The sequence below is a fragment of the Pavona decussata genome, unplaced genomic scaffold (assembly GCF_977016875.1).
Source record: "Pavona decussata unplaced genomic scaffold, jaPavDecu1.1 SCAFFOLD_77, whole genome shotgun sequence".
In the NCBI taxonomy this organism is placed as follows: Eukaryota; Metazoa; Cnidaria; class Anthozoa; order Scleractinia; family Agariciidae; genus Pavona; species Pavona decussata.
In genome coordinates this window covers 608,985-627,207 of record NW_028145495.1, presented here as the reverse complement: position 1 = coordinate 627,207, position 18,223 = coordinate 608,985, and the positions used below count along the sequence as shown (strand labels likewise).

Below are 18,223 nucleotides of genomic sequence, written 5' to 3'. Positions count from 1 at the left end.
CTATATCACTGAAAAAGGATCAATAGGTGGTTTGCAACCAATCCCTGGAGATCCAAAACACAATGGTGTGGCAGCCATGCTGGATGACAGAACCGTCTGTTTTGCCATCCAACATGGCCGCCATGCCATCGTCTTTTTGCGTCTAAAGGGATTGGTTACAAACCACCTATACCACAACAATGGAAAATGTAATTTCTGACGGTTGAGTGACTAAGGAACGATTAAGTCAGAAATTACTATTCTGATGGCACGATTGAGAGGTCTTAGTATTCTCAAGGGACAGTTTGAGTGTTTAACGTTTTAGCGGGGAATATTAATCATTCTAGCTCAGTCAGTCTTCTTGTTCGCTGCTTTCAAATTTAGTTAAATTTGTTCTATGGAGTTATGGGTTTGTTTGTACCTCTTCCTCGAGGTTCTGTGCCGCTGCATTAGATGGGGAATACGTTTCCACATATTTTTTGGCCACATCTCAGTAAAGAGTGGTTTTTTAGTGGTTTTTCGTATCTGGCGTGGTACACTTAATTTTTCAAGCTTTTCAAGTTAGACTTTACAGCATGTTGTATGTTGTAATAAGTATGTCACGACACATTGTTGTTGTCGGATGACTGACTGACCATTCCTCAATAAACTATTTCACATTGAATGTTTCGTGATAGTGTAGTCAGAATCTTGGAGAAATAACGACCGTCCTCAAAAAGGACTGTCGCTTGGAAAAATCATATTATAGACCAAGAACGATCCTACCTTCACTATCCGGTAAGGTGTTTGAAGCATTGATCTTTTAAAAAAGAAGCCCAGACCGCTACCACAAATATGTATTCGTGCACAGAAAGCACCATGGATGCGATATTGCCTTACTTACACTAACCAAACAAAGAAAGAACAGGAAAACCACAAGATCGTTGGTTTGGTCTCCATCAGGATTTAAAGGAAACCTCCACTCTTGAAATCAATCAACGTTAAATTGTTGAAAATTCAATCTAACTTCAAATTGTGTTGGAAAGCATGGAAATAATATTCTGTGTAGGATAAAACAGGGTTTGTATATCGCCTATTTTCCCTTTTCAATTTCCCAGACGCCGCCATCTTGGATTTCATGACGTAATGCGGTTGTTCAATTGCTTCACCCAAAAGAACTTCTGCTTACTGACAATAGGGGCAACCTTTTGACGTCAAAAAAAATCCAAAATGGTGGCGCCAGGAAAATTTAAAAGCAAAATAGGCGATAATCATATCTAATTTTTAGCTTTTTTTGGATGTTATTTCTACTTTTTAAACTAAAATTAAGAATTTAGACACTATTTCCAACAATTTATCGTCAATTTGTTGTCGGAGTGAAGGATCCCTCTAAGTAAACCTTTGACACCCTGCCGCATGACTTTAAGTGCCTATGAAGCGAAAATTGTCTTAGGTAGTTATAAAATTTACCCTTTCAAACACGGGATTTCAAAGTTTGAGATTGCTGGGGTAAAAATTGCCGATTTTGTGAGCGCTCAAAGTTGGGCTATTTTGCCTTCAAAATGGTATTCGAATCGCGCGGCCAAAATGCCAGGTGACAATAACTGCTGACGTCACGTTGGTGCCAAGAATTGGAATTCATCATGGCGGAAGAGAAGAAAGATATGCGACAGCGAGGGCGATATTGCGTTGCTGGCGTCCGTAACAAAAAGAGTTGCCAGAATCGATCGTTCACAGAATCGCTAGACATGCTTTTCTCTTTCTACAATCCTTTTCGGCGGCAAGAACGGAATGAAAGTAAACAAACTTTTGGCACCAACGTGACGTCACAACTTGGAATTCAGCATAAAACTCGACCCAGTCCTCTGACCATTTTTGAAAGCAATTGAGCGTTTGTAAAATCTACAAGTTTTACCTTAGTACTCTAAAACTTCGGAATTGTACATGTTAAAGTGCAAATTTTATAACTACACAAAAGCAATTTTCGCTTCATAGGCACTTTAATTGTATCTGAACTACGCCAAAACGCAGCTGATCAGAAACCACTCAATCTCATCAAGGACTGTCTCTTAAACCGACTACAGAGAGTTGGGGATAAAAACTCCACCTGGCAAGAAGTTGCTGCAGGGGTGCCTCATGGATCAATACTCGGGCCCGTGTTATTCAACGTGTTCATGAACGATCTCTCCCATGTAATAAAAAACTGTAACTTTGCCACTTATGCAAGCGGACGACACCGCCAACACTGAACCAGACCAACTTCAGGATTAACACCAATTTAGCTGCCATTGACCTATGGTATGATATTAACGGTATGAAACGGAATCACTCAAAATATCAAGCCATGGGAATGAGCAGCACAAACTTCGAAACAGAGGTTCTATTGTGAAAATAAAACAATACCAGTCAGTGAAGGTTTTACTCTTCTTGGTGTTACCATTGACAACAAATTGAAATTTGACAAGCAGATCGCCAAAGCGACAAGAAAGGCATCGCAACAGTTCGCTGTTGAAACGTCTGAGAAACATTCTACTCCTCGAGATAACGAAAAACATCAATCAATCATTTACTGTCCCCCATTTTGACTACTGTTCTGATGAGAATGATGTATTATTTTTGCAAACCACATTTGGTATGAACCTTCTGCCAGTTCGAGCAAGATGGGTCGACTTCAGTGATGCTCAGTAGTCCAGGAGTTGCAATTGGTTGCAATAATTTTGATGCCCGTCGCCGTGATGCAGAGTTCTGCAGAATTCAGTAGTCCGACTATCGCATTCGCATGCACAGCTCTAGCTAGAGGTGGCTCAAGCCAAAGTGAGGCAGAGAAAACAGATTCAGCATCTGGAGATGCCGTTGTAGATGGTGGAACGCTTTCTTGGGAAATATACAACCAATTTGAAGGAATGGCTGATGAACATGCACAGGTATCACAACTTTTCATCGAATGATGATCTCCATCAGTTAGAATGTGAGAGAATGGAACAGAATGCTTGGTGGTCTGAATCTGAATCTCTCTAAGAAATGATGATGCGCAAGTCCTCTCGATTTACATCAAGTTATTTGTGATTGAACGTCCTGGGTCAACTTTTTTTTTTAACAACCCATACAACAGTGACTACAGCACTAAATCTCCATCAAAGAGAATGACAGTTCCTTGCTCAGATTATATTTCTAAGATAGTGAAGTTCGACGAGAGTCATTATGACTTTGGTGAGTTGTACATGGAATCGATCTATGGCAACTGTATGAACTATGAGAAGATTGCTGCAGAAGCAGTGGAACGGTTCTCCAATGTAAGGTCCAATCCCACATCCAGTTCTGGACCAGGAGAATCTTCCCAGTTATCATTACAAGGCTGTTTTCGATACACCATCTTAGGCAGAAGATGGAAATTCAAGAAACGTTGATGATTATCAACCTCGAGCCAATATTCGTTATCTATTTGCCGCCGGAAAGCTGGCTGAGGACCCTGCTTGGAGCATTGGTTTTTCGTCCAAGTTTATCGTTGAAGACAGACTTTGGCTTGTAAAAGGGGAACCTAGTGCACCTTCAGAACATGGAACTACGCGAGCAAGTACGCACGTAATTATATAAACAGAGCAAAGAAAAAAGGCAGCTCAACTGGAAAAGTCGGCTGAGGAATATGAGTAGGCTGGATTACATGCAGATAGGAAACTTGGAAAATTGCGGGTGTTCGAGTTAAGAAAGTACTTGGCTCACCAGCATATCCGCCTTCGAGGAACAAACGAGATGGACACAGTGAAACAAATTTCCGAACACCTAAATAGCCAAAGAAGAGAGCCTTGACCAAGCACCAACACCAGTCACAGTATATTGTCTGATGAATCTTCAGATTACGACGAATCAAACTCTGAAGACTACTTAGTTGCTGGAGCATTGAATAACTCGGAAACAGTCGTAGACGACCAACATGCAAAGTATTGTATTAAAAGCTAGTGTTAAGACAGGTCAAATGGCTCAACCCTGATTGATTATAAACCGAGACGAAGCTTTTGAACATTCCTTTATTGCTATATCTTCTTCTTCCTGTTTTATTTCGACGCGGACAACTAATCGATCCATTTTTCGTTTATTTTTAGGATAGGAAAAGAAAAATATAAGCTGACTCACCCCCTTCGTCTTGTAAAAGAAAGCTTTAACCTTCTTCTGAGTACCGTTTGTAACATTACGACCCACTCCCCTAACCAGCCAGCCAACCCCCCTCTTGATTAAAGAACGCACCCTAATATAATCGTGAAAATTGCCTATTCTTGAATCCCTTTTGGCGAGGTGACCTTGTCCGGTCAGCGGGACCATTTCCTATCCTTGGAATCAAGTGTGATCCAATTTGAAAATCATTTGTCGGTTTTTACAAAACATTTCACGGTTTTCAAGTTATAACTTTTACTAGATCATTATACGTGTCGCAAAAGACAATAGGATTCTTTCTGGGCGATGCAGGAAGATACAGTGTTATTTTCTAGGAGATAAGCTGAAGCCACTTGGGAGAACTCCCGCATTTGACGCATGAGCAAATCCTCTGCATCGGGATACGTAGGTAGACCTAAAGTCTCCAGGTTAAAACTGAGAACTCTCAAGTAAAACACACACAGCAGCACTTCACGGATAACTGTTTGGCAAGCTTTTTCTTCATTGTCTCTTCTCCTGGTTTGGAATTCCTTCAGACTTTTAAAAACTACTTGGGCCCATTCATCAGAGTTTAGAAAAACAGATCTGTTGACACTCTTCAGCTGATTGATGAACTCTGACTGATTCTGTTGAGGCAGCGCTTTAGGCTTGTCCCATGCCAGCACACCACCAAGGCCATTCGCTATGAATTCTTCAAAAGCTTCTTTGATGCGATCAGACAAACTACCTAGAACATCCATGGTGTTCCTCTGGAAATCCGGGATAATGTATTGGACTAAAAATGAATGCAGAGCAGCGATGATTTCAACATTCTCCGATAGCTCAACTCTCATGTTGGTATTTTGAACGGCTGTAATTTCAATGACAGGGGCAAGGGTTTCCTCAGTTGCCATCCAAACTTGTGACGATTCCATCCAATCAAGCAAGCCATTGAAGAGACTTCTCCCGGCCTGGACAAAGATGTCACCAACTTGCATCCTGGCATCATCTCCAACGTAGTTGATTTTCCTTGGTAAGGATAACTGCCCTACTGGATCGCCACTCGTACCAGCAGTAATACTCATCCCGATGTCAATCCCAAAATCTCTCCAACTTTTGTCCCATTTGTCAGCGTCCGTAAACCGTTCAAGTGTTTTTCGGTTGAAAGCGAATTCGCCACCAATTGGCTGGCGAAGGACATTACGGGTGACAGAGGAGTACAGTGGGAACATGAGATGATTGGTAGCTCTGCCTTCGTACTTGTGTCGCCAGTAAAGTGGAACGAGATAGGAATATCCCTGGTAGAGTCCCAGACACATGCGATATACAAAGCCATCTGTACCTGAGGAAAAATCAGTAATTTGTCATTATATGGCGGACCTGGTTGTGATCAAACAATAGCAGATCGTAATGATGAAAAACGGGGTATTTTTCCTTTTCACCCCTTTACAAGCCATTCCTGATAATTGTTGGTTTGTTGGTTTTGCTTACCTTTCAAGTCGGAATCGATGCAAAGGACGTGAGCATTGTCATTTTCTTCGTCTTGTAAAGCGACGTGACGAATAAAATTGAACGCTGCCTCAAATTGCGACCCTTTTCCTCGGACGTCGGTTTTCCCAGGACATGAGGTGAAAATGTCACTGTCCTCAGTAACCACTGTCGCAAAGTCTACCTGGTGCCTAAAAGAATGACAGACAGAATGAAAGTAAGTTAATCAAGACAGACTGGTACGGTTGTCGAACTCGTGGATTGGACATGTTGAGAATTTAATTGCACAAGTCAATCGTGAATTTTTTTAAAGACAGTTGGAGTCATGGACTTTCATCTCAGTATTAATTATGGTCCCTAAAGAAAAATTAATTGTTATGATGCTTTTCCATGGATGCAGTGGAGTAAGTTCTTCAATTGGGAAACAGTAAAAAGAGTCAAATTAGTGGATCTTTAATCTGCAGTTCATACATTAAATGAGAGACGCAGCTGACTACAAAATAGAACAAACAAATAAGCAAGGCTACGGCAACTACTACGTGTTAGACAATTAATACTAGTGTCACAGAAGATCCTTCAATTAAAAACGACAAACAGCAAAGGCCGTTTAAGTAACACTTATATCGACAAAGCTTGACTGCTTGTACTCCGTAAACAACATTTAGTTTGAAAATGGGTTTTTCAGTCCTTCCACGTACAAAAGAGACCAACTTCCTCATTGTATTTTCGTTTCATTGTCTTGCATCCTCGTGTCTTGAATTTAAGCCCCATCCCATGTCTGATGTGCACCCGCTGGTGCATGAGGAATTCCCCGTTCTTTAAAATTAAATAATTTTTCTTTGCTTACTTTTCCAGCAGGGGTGCAATTTCTTTGTCATGTTGAACGTCTAGAAACCACGGTCCAGTCATACTGGTGTTTGATTTATTTTTGTTCGTTCCGTCTGCCATTAAAATGAGAATTTTGCCTTCTTGGCATACACCGCGCTGGATCAGACGTACAAAATCTTTTACAGCTGCTTTGGCGACACCTTGAACTGTTTCTCGCTCTGTGGCTCGATAAGATGGCGTCAGAAGAATGGAGGTATATGCATGTACTCTGTAATGAAATTATTTGCTGTAGTTAGTAATTAAGTAGAAACTCCCCTCTTTGATGATAAACCCCTTCCTTCTTTGTTTCTGTCTGGATTTTAACAGTGTTAGAAAAAAGCCGAGAGACAGAATTTCTTTGGCTTAGAAAACTAAAAACGAGAAACCGTTTTCAAGGTTTTGAAATGATGGCAGTAAAAAGGATTAAATCACCTTGCACATCAGCTAGTCCCAGTTCGACCGCGAGAATATCAAAATGAGTACCCTGTTCCTCTGCAGTAACAGCTTCTCACCTGATTGCCTCTCCCTTGTTTGTCCACGTGCGAAATCGCAGCTGACCAGTCTTACTGTAAGCGTGCCCAGGCCCCACGTCCACTGTAATATCGTGGGACTGGTACTGGTTATTATCACGAATGTATTTTAGCATCTTGATTCCTTGATAAAATACAGGGAAAATGACATGTTAAATAGATCATTTTTCTTACGATTTTGGAAAAACAGACCAACAGTTAAAGTTACTGAATTTGACCATGACAAATTAAAAGTTTTATCCTAGAAATGACGTGTATTGTTTTGCCAAAGGCAAGTCTTCTACTGGCTAAATGTGAGACACTAAATTTACAACTTACATTGAGATTATGGCTAGTCTGTTTCACGAGGCAGGCGTTCAGATACCGGGGAGCGGTTCGAAATAAATTGCGATGTTTGCGAATCTTAAAGGCGAAGTGCGGTAGGAAACAAGAAATCGTTCGGCTCGCAATTTTATTTCTACCGTTCTCCACTTCCTAAGCTCTCGGAACATGGTGGATTATGCACAGGACGCCCAAGCGCAAGCTGTGAGCGATGATCATCTTGCGTAATAGTGATCGCGGCGCAAATATAAAGGCTGGCTTCCATATGATCGCGGATCGCAGATCGCAATAAGGTCTGCGATCATATGGAAACCAGCCTTTAGATAGAACATGGTTCTATCTTCTGCGATCGTCTGCGATCGCGATCGCAGGATCGCAGACGATCGCAGAAGTAGTTTCCATATGATCGCAGACGATCGCAGACCTTATTGCGATCTGCGATCCGCGATCGTATGAAAACCAACCTTAAGAGTTTGTATGGGAATATTTACGATCGGGTTTAGGAGGTACAAATAATGGAAAGTTCTCAATAAAAATGACATACCTTGCTTCTAAGGTGTATTGCCTATTGTCTGTTTGCTATTTTGTGCTGATTTAAGGCCATTTTAGCGCGCTATTACTTCTAAGGCTTCCCACTCTTTAGGAGTGGGAATCGGCCTGGGGAGTGATAACTCACTAAAATGGCCTTAAATCAGCACAAAATAGCAAACAGACAATAAGCATATTATGGCATGCAAGCGCACAAGTCACACCTCCAGGAATACTTATCTAAGGGGCTGTTTACATGGAGGGAGGAAGATCTTAGCGCTAGGAAGATCCTAGAAGGCGGATCATCCTAGCGCCATATGTTTTCTGTCAGTTCAGTTTACATGCAAAAAGTTGTACTTGGCCCTAGTGCTAGGATCTTCCTAGAGATAGGATCTTCCTAGCTGAGAGATAGGAAGATCCTAGTACTAGGATCAAAAAAGAACAAAATGGCGGCAGCCGAGCGTTAAGCTTCTAAAGGCCGACAATTTTTCTTCTTTTCCTTCTCCTCTTGGTAACCACTCCGACCGAAATTTCTGCATGTAAACCAAACGAAAAGTTGGTTCGCCTTCTAGGATCTTCCTAGTGCTAGGATCTTTCTCCCTCCATGTAAACAGCCCCTAAGTGTATTAATTTTTGTGTGTGCTAAATTTTAACCATCCGTTCATAATACACGAAAATAATGAATTAAAAACCATGTGGAAATGAAAACATTAGGGTGCTTTACTGTTATATTGACTTACCCATGGGGTCTATGGACTGTTTCGCCTCCATTAACAGTGAGAACAAAATCATGAGGCAAAGAACAAACGCTGTTTCTTTGATAGCCATCTGGTAAGGAAAAGGCAATGGATTTCGAATGGAATTGTATTAACAAAGCGAAAGCTATTCTTCAACACTTTTACGTAATGTTTAAAAAACGAGCAGGAGTGTTTTATTGGTTTTAAAACCACGAGGCGCAGCCGACTGATTTTATACCTGATAAAACACCTGCAGCGAGTTTTCTGAACAGCTTCAAAAACACTCCTGGAAAAGCGTGGGTCAGGAGAGTTTATAGCAGTGATGCTTTTATGAACGTTGGAAATTAGCACACGAGAAAAACAGCGCATACTAATGAGGAGTGTCTTATCAGCTGATAAAACATCGCATACTAACGAGGAGTGTTTTATCAGCTAATTTATGTTTAAATTTGATTCAACACACTTTCACACTATTGGGTGTGATATAAATGCGAGAAGGATAATATAGTGCCAAGGATATAGCTAATTACAACGTGACAATAAATGCAGAGTAGATTTATACTAAAACTAATTAGAACGCGACAACAAAAGTAATTGATACAACCAATTACGGGGTGACGATAAAGAAAAGGAACAGAAAATATATATTGAGTAAACAAACAAGACTAAATAGCCAGTGAAAAGTTGACGCCATAATTAGCTCTATTTTTAGTTTTACTTCGTTTATAAATTCACAAAACGGTTCAATTAAGAACGGTGCCTACTAATACTGAAGTATTTTTGCGCGGCTTATGACTATGCGGGAAAAGCAGATCTTAGCAAGGGCTATGGAAATTCAAAAAGAAATTTAGGGGGAAGCACGCAATTTTTAGATATAATTTAGCAACAATTATTCTAAAAAGTAGTAAAAGACAAAGCAATGTATGGCGTTTTTTTCAAAATGGAAGCTTTATAATCTCTGAAAAATGCATGCTTACCCCCAATTTTCATTTTGAATACCAAGAGCACTTGCTAAATTCTGCTTTCTCCGCATAGTTTTAAACTGCGCAAAAATATCCCTGTATTAGCAGGCACCACCCATAGGAAATCCGAGTATCTCAAGATGCGCAGAACGTATGCGCAGTAACAATAGTAGGCACCGTCCTTAAACGTCAGTATTTGTTCAATGTTCAAGCTTAAAAAGGGTTATTATCATTATTACACTATTATTATTTTGTCTGTTGAATATTTTTTCACCGCTGATTGTATTTGCTGTTAAGGCAGTAAGAGTGACGTTTTGTGTTCAATGAGTGGCATGGGGTAAATTAGTTATGCAGTGCTTTCTCGTGGTATACTGTGAATATCCCACTTGTTACTTGATTTTTCTCAGTATACACACTCGCCTTAAGGCTCATGTGTGCACTAAGAAAAACCAAGTCACTCGTGGGATATTCCACGGTATACCAATCGAAAGTCAGGTGCATAACAAGAGAATATGAAATGAGTACTAATATAAAATACAACGATTTACAATACAGGTGATAAGTGTGTAAAACATTATTTGTTAAGAAGAAAAATGTATTGATTAGGGAGTGGGCATGAGTTATTGTCAACGTCAACAGTTTTCGTTTTATGCCAGGACTCAACGGTCTAAAGGTGGCGATAATTGGACTTGTCAATGATTGAGGCATTCTCAAAGTCAATCTTGTGGTTTTTGGACCAAGCATGATTAGCCAGATAAGAACCTTTGGCGCACATTTTCACGTTTCTAACATGTCCCTTTGTACTAGTGCTAAACGACCTTCTAGTTTCACCAGTGTAGCTCCACGAACATGTGGTGTGTTGACGAAAAAAATATAAAAAAAAAAATAGAATAAAAATAAATAAATAAAAATTATCGCTAGTTTTTGATCATTGAAATGGGGGCAGGGACCTCACTTTTGTATGTGAAGTATCCAAGATCGGAGACGTAAGTTAAGTGTCTCGTCGAAACAGCTGTCCATGGCTTCCGGCTACCTGGTCATATCCCGGGGGAAGGGAGGGGGGGGGGGGGGTTAGGAGTTCATTGCTCTGCTCCAGTCTGAATTCGTCTATTGATAAGAGAGTTAGTTTCGAAAGAAACTGTGGTTCTGCGTAGATGGGGAGTAGAAAAGAATGTTTGGTTTTAGAAATCATAAGGCCGATTTGACAGTTCAACTGTCGCATGCGATTTCTGGAGCGCACGCCTCTCGCGTCATACAAAATATCGCACACAACTCTCGTCATTCAACATTGCCTATACCTATACCTAGTTTCCTATACCTAAACTCGATTTCCCCCAAGCGCACCATTCAAAATTTTGCGATGGGTTTCAAACAAGAAAAACGGATCCAGGATGACTTTTCAATTTTTTATGCTCAATAGTATTGCTTTAATTTCCTTTTTTTATTTTTGACCGCATGTTAGCTATTGAGGAGACCAGTTCCTTGAGATGGGACAAATTTAAGGAAAATTGAAGTACATATTTTTCACAAGAAGAAGCTCCCATTTTTATTGGGAAAATTATTTGAGTTTTGGTATGTAATAGACCCTTCCACGTTTTTTTTTTTTCAACTTTTGATAAGGACTAGTTAGCGAATATCCATCGATACTTCAGGAAAGAGCGGCTTAAAATTAGTAAACTTGCCAAGTATGAAAGTGATATGTTAGAAGCGAGCGAAGACATACATTACTTGCAAAAAATTTCGGACGGTTTATTTCGGACGTTTAATTTTCGGACAAAAATTTCGGACACTGCGCTGAAACATGCCTAAAGTAAATTTACGACTAAAAAACATGAATTAGACTGAAACAAAATCCCTGAAAATGATAGTTCCTGTACCTTCAAGGTTTTACAGCCGGATACACCAACGAGAAATTAACACAAACTCAATCAAGCTTATGCCTCAAGCAGTGTCTCAAATATTTTCCTTTCCAGTGATAAAAAGAACGACTGAGCAAAGCCGCCTAATCCGAATTCTAGCCATATCATGTATATTGGCTTTGAATATGTGATGCCGTCGCCCAGAAAGTACTTTTAAAGTACGTTTTATACTGTATACTGTAAAAATTTCGGACGGTTTTATTTTCGGACACTAGCTATTTTTGTCCGAAATTAAAATTGTCCGAAATTTTTTGCAAGTAATGTAGCTCTGCAAAGTCGGGAAATTTTACAGACGTTTGTATGGTGAGGGCACAAACCCCCCCCCCCCCCCTCCAACCATACAAACGTCTGTAAAATCCTGGGACTGTGATGCATATCCTTGTTAGTTTTCAACACATCTCTCCAAAACTTGGCAACTTAATTGATTTTAAGCCGTTCACTCCAGCGGTGCAAACGGATTTTCGCAAAATGGTCCATGTCAAAAATTAAAAAACCGTGGAGGGCTCTATGATCAGCACTGAGATATCATCCAACCTTTTTTTTGAGAGAAATATCATCCAACTGCATCGGATGACTATCACAAGCGCCTTTCAAGGTCATTAAGATTGACGACGTCACAATAGGACACCCACTCAAGAGAACTTTTGTTGGCTTTGTGATAGCTACCTTTGAATTTTGATTGGATCAGCCGATCTCACGAATTGGTCACGCGTGACTTGACACCGAGTCACGCTGAAAATAGCTGACCTCTATTTCCTTTGTCTTCCCGATATTGGATTTCAAACCAACACACTCTTTGTATTAAAGTTTGTCAAGTAAAATATTGACTTTCATAACCACGTGACAAAATTAAAAACACAGATTTCACAACACACAAAGCTTTCATTGATTGTTTTGTTAAAACAAACCCAATATTATTTGTAGAGTTTTCGTGTTAACCAACACTTGACAAGTCACGCGATTTGGATTCAATCCGCTTACCGTCGTCTTTGATCATGGACATCATCATCTCTGTAGCGCGTTTCAGTTTGTGAAAGACGAGATTTCTACGACACTTCCCGAAAAACATCTAAACTTCCTTTTTCAAGGTTTTCTGTCTGTTTGTTTGTTTCAAAACAGATTGAAACCAAGCGGCTTTTAAAGCAATTCGGTCATTAAAAATAAATGTGACATTTGCAGGTCTATCAAGATATTGTACAATCATTTATCAAACAAACTATTTAAACTCTGATAAGTTGATTACTGAGACTGAATTATGAAATTGAAACCATTGCTCAGTTACAAAATTTAAAAACCGCAGGTCGTCACGTACACCGCAATTTATACAGATCGAGTTAATCACCTTTTGTGAAGTTACACAGGAGAGTTTTGTTGTGGTATTCTTTCCTATCATGAAGGTTTACTATATCTATACATAGTCTTAACCGTACCCTTTTTGAACGTTTAGTTACGTGAATTTGCGCCGGTACACGATAACATCGACCTCGTAAGCCGTAGTGAAGAATGTAGGGTCATCATGTAGTTGTCGGTTGCCTTTCCTTGATCGTAGAAATCAGTGTTTGATTATCATTCTTGGCCATGGGCTTGAAGGTCGATAAAATTTAACAGTCGCAGTCCCTCAGGGTTTATAGTTACGATATAGAATCTCGTCTAGTTTTCTCTTTACATGTCCTAGATTGTAAGCCCGTCAAACTTGCCTGGCTGTTTCCTTGTTGACGAAGGCCACAGAAATTCCTACTGTACATAGGCATTCTGTCGCAGCTTGCCGGTTTTTTGAGCTCCCCCGTTTCAGAGCCTGGCCTTTTTGAGTGACCTGATTTTACACTTCTTTGTTGCGATGGATTCGCCACTGAAGCAGACGAACACAGAGCGGAACTCGTGCGTGAAGGCAACTGAGTCAGCGAAGGCATTGTCATCGTTTTGTGTAGTTGTCTCTTTCGAGGCTCGCTTTCAAGCTTAGCGGCTGTTACGAATGGCGAATCGTCGACATGTGTTTGACTCGAAAGAACATTGCCACCCTTTAGAGGTTTTTCCGACGCCTTTTTAGGCGGAGCGCTGGTGACTCGTCGCAGGCTAGCCTTGTCGCGTACACCTTGAATTTGTTCCTGTCTTCTTGCAAACACTTGGGAAGCTTTTTGCATTTCACGCAAGCGAATCGACCTATCTTTTTCGAGTTGTTGCAGTTCAAGGCTAAGTCTCGTTTGATGAACAGAGTTCCTTTTCAAAGCCGAACTTTCGTCCCCCGAAGCCGTCATGTTTCACAGAAAAACTCACCGAATTAGAAATTCATGAGAAATGTCAGGTTTCACCGTTTCGATTGCAAATGTGACTTCACAAAGCGTCGGATCTGACCTTTTCAATGGAACGCAGTGACCCGGTTTCCCATTGTTTCGCGGACTTGGGCTAATCAGTGGCTTACGCCACGCAGGAAAAGATTATTATATTTTGTTTTAATTGAGTTTTAATGAACCTCACAAGCTCTTAACTTTATATATATGAAAGATATTTTCCAGAAGACGTCAAGATTCTAACAAGGTGACAAAAAAAGTGAGAACTTTCTCGGGAGGTTTAAACTGTATGGTTCCTTTCTCAAACTTTCCTAAAAAGTTTTTGATGACTTGAGTTTTCCTTCCCTTGCTTGGACGTTTTGGACGCTACAGGAATGTAAACACGAGCTTATTTTTTCGTAAATTGGCTTATATTTGTGAAAATATACTTCTTTTTGTAGACATAAACTAAATAAACCCAAGGATTTCATCTTATTACCAGAAGTGATTTGTCATTGGCTTGTTGAAAGATGATTGACATCTCACTTGCTGAGTCACTTTACTCGCCGTTTAGTTTTAATTGTCCCGGTTGTTTTATTTTTTATTATTTGAATTTATCAGTCAACAAGAATGAACATTCTCAGCATCATTTGCCAAGAGGCAGTAAGGGGTTATTTGCACAGATTAATAAATTCGTTTGATGATTTTTATTTATAGTTGAATCTGATATTTTCTTTTTCCGCTAAGCATCCAAAAGTTTTGAATATTAACCTGTCACATTTTTCCGTTCATGTCTTCCTTTGGGTTACGTGGTACGAGCGCTCGAAGAAAGGACAAAATACATGAAAATAAAATAAAGACGTGTCTTCGAGTATTGTCGGAAATTAGTATAGTTCTTCGCGTTTGCTTTATCATGCTCTATATATGTTGTTATTTTCGGAAACTCGTTCCATTTTCTCAGGCAAGAAGAAGTAAACCGAAGCCTATCATCATCCAGACATTCACTTTTATCTCTTTACGGGACCAATTTACCTTATCGACACAGTACTCCGGCTGATAAAAACCAAACCTTCGTTTGTACTCTCAATCGCTTCGTATGTTAATGTTAATAGTTTGTTTGTATCCGTTCTCCAGAGATTATCATTGAGCGCGCTTTGAAGAAAGCGAGTGCAGGGGCCCGTTTCTCGAAAGGCCCGGTAACTTATCGGGCCCGATAAGTGTCTTTGGTGATAAATGTTTCTTAACAGAAGTCAATTTTTGTTTGCTTTGAATACTAAATTTTAAGATCTTATAATTCGGGATAATTCTATGAAAATTTTGGCCAAGTACCGTGTCTGTAATCACTCTGTCATCGACGAAAACACATTTAAAAATTTACTTATCGGGCCCGATAAGTTACCGGGACTTTCGAGAAACGGGCCCCAGGTTCGCTTGGGAAATACTGTCCAAATTTGACAATGATACTGCTGCTGTAGATAGCTTGGGAACATTTGTTAGAGAGCTAAATGATGTTGTCCGTAATTGCTATAAATCTGTTGATAAGCTTAAGAGGCCAGCAATTAAAAATAAACTGTCTTCGTTTCGAATTCTTGTAGCTCACTGTTTTGAAACTCTGACTGGCGCTAGAGTGACCAACCGCGTACTGACCGTACTGACTTCTTTGACCTCTAATAACTAAAAAAGGTAAAAAAAGATCAGTACAAACTTTAAGCAGGTGAAAGAGATAAAGTTGATCTATACATAGTCAAGAACAAAGGCTTTTAGCTGCTTTAGATCATTGGGAATGAACATTTTTATTCTCACGCCATTGGCCGGCATGAAAAGGAACGCGTTTTGAAGAAGCGAGATTTATTTCAAGTAAAATCGTTTCTGATTTGTATCTAAAAACCATTCTTTATTACCTACAGCTTCAGGAGTTTATTGAAATGTTCTGTTCACAAAAAGTAAGTCGAAATCACTGTTTTACCGTGCTCTTGCAACAAGCTCGTTTTTGCATCCGACTTCAGACTTCCTTTGCCGCCATTTTTTTAACATTGGGCGTTCTCATCACACGTCGCTCAAGAGCTGAGTGGGCGTTTCACCGCCCATTCTCAAGTTCTGCGCCCTGCTCAAATACAACACCCGCCTCCCACCCTTGGTGAAATAATTACGAAGGGCGTGAATACTCAACTGACGACTGAGACAAGACACAAAACACGATTACGGTAATTAGTATGCATAACTTTTGAATGCAGGGGACCACACTCCCAGGGGGGGGGGGGGGGGGGTACTCGGGTATAAACGTGACGGGGGGCCGACGGAACCTAATATTTTGCACCCAAAAAAATACATGGACCTTATATTGTCCACCCAAAAAAATACAAGACTGGAAATCATACTTTCGGATCTTGAGGCAACTTTGGCTTGAATTGGGTAAAAACTATTAGCCTGGCGGAAATTCGAACCCAAAAAAATACGCGCAGATTTTTCAGACCCAAAAAAATACACGGTTGAATCTTCAACCCAAATAAAAACAGGAGTTGAAAATTTTTGACCCAAAAAAATACGTCGGACCCCCCCCCCTCCCCGTCACGTTTATACCCGAGTATCCCCCCTGGCCTGGGACCACACTACGCACGAATAAACTGCATGTTCTGTATACTTTTCGTTGCCAGATCTCTTGTAGTAGAAATGTAGCAGAAATGCACGTCCATAAGCCCCCGGCTTCTCTATAGGCTTCCTTGCCAGAGCCTTTTTTTCCCAAAATATGTAACGTCAATTATATATTGTATTTACTGTAAATCTATGTACTACACTACTAATATTACACTATATGTATATTTATATAATACATTTTATTTTATATATTTACAATTTAATGGCAAAGAATTAAGGTAATTGATAAAAAAGAAAGGCATTGCCATAAGGACGGTCTGTAAAAGAGTCAAAGACCCCATACGAGACAGACCACCTTCTAAAAAAAATTAATATCATAAAAACTAAGATTATATAAGACAGACATTTAAAAATGTAAAAATGCATATGGAGATATGTGCAAAAAAAATCCAATAAATTATCAATTAAAAAACCTCACATATTTCTAGCTAAAAACTCCCTCATTCCTGTCTTATAACTAGCAATGGTTGTTGCCTGACGAACTTGCAATGGTAAAGTGTTCCACAGCATAATTCTTTTTAAGAGTACATTCATCTTTCCCCATTAAAGGATACCTATCAGAATCTGAGAAAAACTGTACATATGTAGCCATAAATAGCCATTCAGAACTTTATACAGGAATAATGCGTTAAGTAAAAATCGTCTCTGTTCTAAGGACAACAAATTGAGATTTTTTCTCCGTTGTTCATAATCATCGTTGGTCTTCAAAATAAGCATAGTTGCCCTTCGCTGAATTCGCTCCAACTTAGAAACATTTCTAGATGTGTGTCGGAGATCACAGAACACTGCAATACTCCAGCTGTGATCTGACCAGGCCATGTATGCTTGTATATTCAATTTATAGTTTATGGCAAATAAAATTGAGACGACACTTTACGTGTAAATAAACCAGACTGACTGTGCGGCTGACACATGCTGGAAAACATGTATGTTACGCCGAAGAACTTCGGCGTGGCGCCAGACGATTTACGCCAACTTCTGGCGTATTTCGCGCGGCTTTTTGGCGGGTCCAATCGTTGGCGTGGCGTAAATCCGAAACATTTTAAAAATGTTTCCTGCGGTATTTCTAAAATACACAATCTACTTAGTGTTTCGACAAATATTTTGCGGGATCAGATGTTTGTGGTTCGTTTCTTCAGAGGGTTGGCAAATAGAGATTACTTCATGGAAAGCGCGTGCGTACGGGATTTTCACACGAGTTGGTGAAGTATCTGAGAGCGCAGTGAACGAGTGAGATTTTTGATACAAAACCAACGAGGGTGAAAATCCCGTACAAAGCGCTTTCCATGATGTAATTTGTTTATTTCATACATATTGAGATTTTTTTTATTTATCCAGCTTTAATTGGTTCTCTAAAATAATTACAAAACTCCTGTATTAAATTCTCTTCGAAAAATTAAGCTTTTACTAAAATCGACATGTGAAAATATCACCAATCAAAAATCATAACAAACATTTCAATTCTTAATTAAATAAGGAAATAACAAAAGAAACAAATCCAAAATTGGTAAAGCCAATAAAGTTTGGTTTGTCACTGCGTAGGGCTGTCTTCGTCTGACGATTCAAACACGCGCTTGATGCGTTTGTGTACTTTCATTATAACAATAAAACACTTGACAGCTATGTGTACATGTTTACCAAACCTGTTCAGTGCGGATGCGTTTGTGTACTTCCATTATAACAATAAAACACTTGAGAGCTATGTGTACATGTTTACCAATCCTGTTCATTAAGCTCTTTCGGCGGGATTTCCTCGATTCTTCTGGTTTCATTTTTGGAGTTGAGAAATTAAGTCAGCAAACTTACATCTCTTCGTGTCTTTGAAAGAGTGTTGTTTTTTTGGTCTTCGATAAACTTGTCTAT

At 39.7% G+C, this 18,223-nt stretch overlaps 2 protein-coding genes across 3 annotated transcripts; both read right to left on the bottom strand.

Annotated features, from left to right (window-relative positions):
- Positions 1–3,965: 3,965 nt before the first annotated feature.
- LOC146476402 (uncharacterized) lies at positions 3,966–9,708 on the bottom strand. Of its 2 annotated transcripts, XR_014865622.1 has the most exons (6): positions 8,561–9,708; positions 6,954–7,095; positions 6,422–6,670; positions 5,578–5,765; positions 4,177–5,428; positions 3,971–4,001 (listed from the first exon to the last, which is right to left on the bottom strand). XR_014865622.1 is itself a non-coding variant. In XM_085114560.1 (5 exons), exons 1-5 carry the CDS (start codon positions 8,646–8,648, stop codon positions 4,374–4,376), a joined length of 1,722 nt encoding a protein of 573 aa, XP_084970686.1. In that variant the 5' UTR covers positions 8,649–9,708; the 3' UTR covers positions 3,966–4,373. The 2 variants fall into 2 exon arrangements, 1 of the variants encoding a protein (XP_084970686.1); XM_085114560.1 differs by having other exon boundaries at positions 3,966–5,428.
- Positions 9,709–12,327: 2,619 nt separating this feature from the next.
- Positions 12,328–13,798, bottom strand: LOC146476401 (uncharacterized). Its single transcript, XM_085114528.1, has one exon. It carries the CDS (start codon positions 13,691–13,693, stop codon positions 13,070–13,072), a length of 624 nt encoding a protein of 207 aa, XP_084970654.1. The 5' UTR covers positions 13,694–13,798; the 3' UTR covers positions 12,328–13,069.
- Between the last annotated feature and the right edge of the window lie 4,425 nt (positions 13,799–18,223).

What these genes read in the sequence shown, in the direction of transcription:
- LOC146476401 (XM_085114528.1), bottom strand. Translation starts at nt 13,693, where the DNA reads ATGACGGCTTCGGGGGACGAAAGTTCGGCTTTGAAAAGGAACTCTGTT.
- LOC146476402 (XM_085114560.1), bottom strand. Translation starts at nt 8,648, where the DNA reads ATGGCTATCAAAGAAACAGCGTTTGTTCTTTGCCTCATGATTTTGTTC. An exon ending in ACAGTCCATAGACCCCATGG is followed by an intron (nt 7,096 to 8,560) that starts GTAAGTCAATAT and finishes TATTTTATCAAG; the next exon opens with GAATCAAGATGCTAAAATAC. An exon ending in AACAAGGGAGAGGCAATCAG is followed by an intron (nt 6,671 to 6,953) that starts GTGAGAAGCTGT and finishes ATTTCATTACAG; the next exon opens with AGTACATGCATATACCTCCA.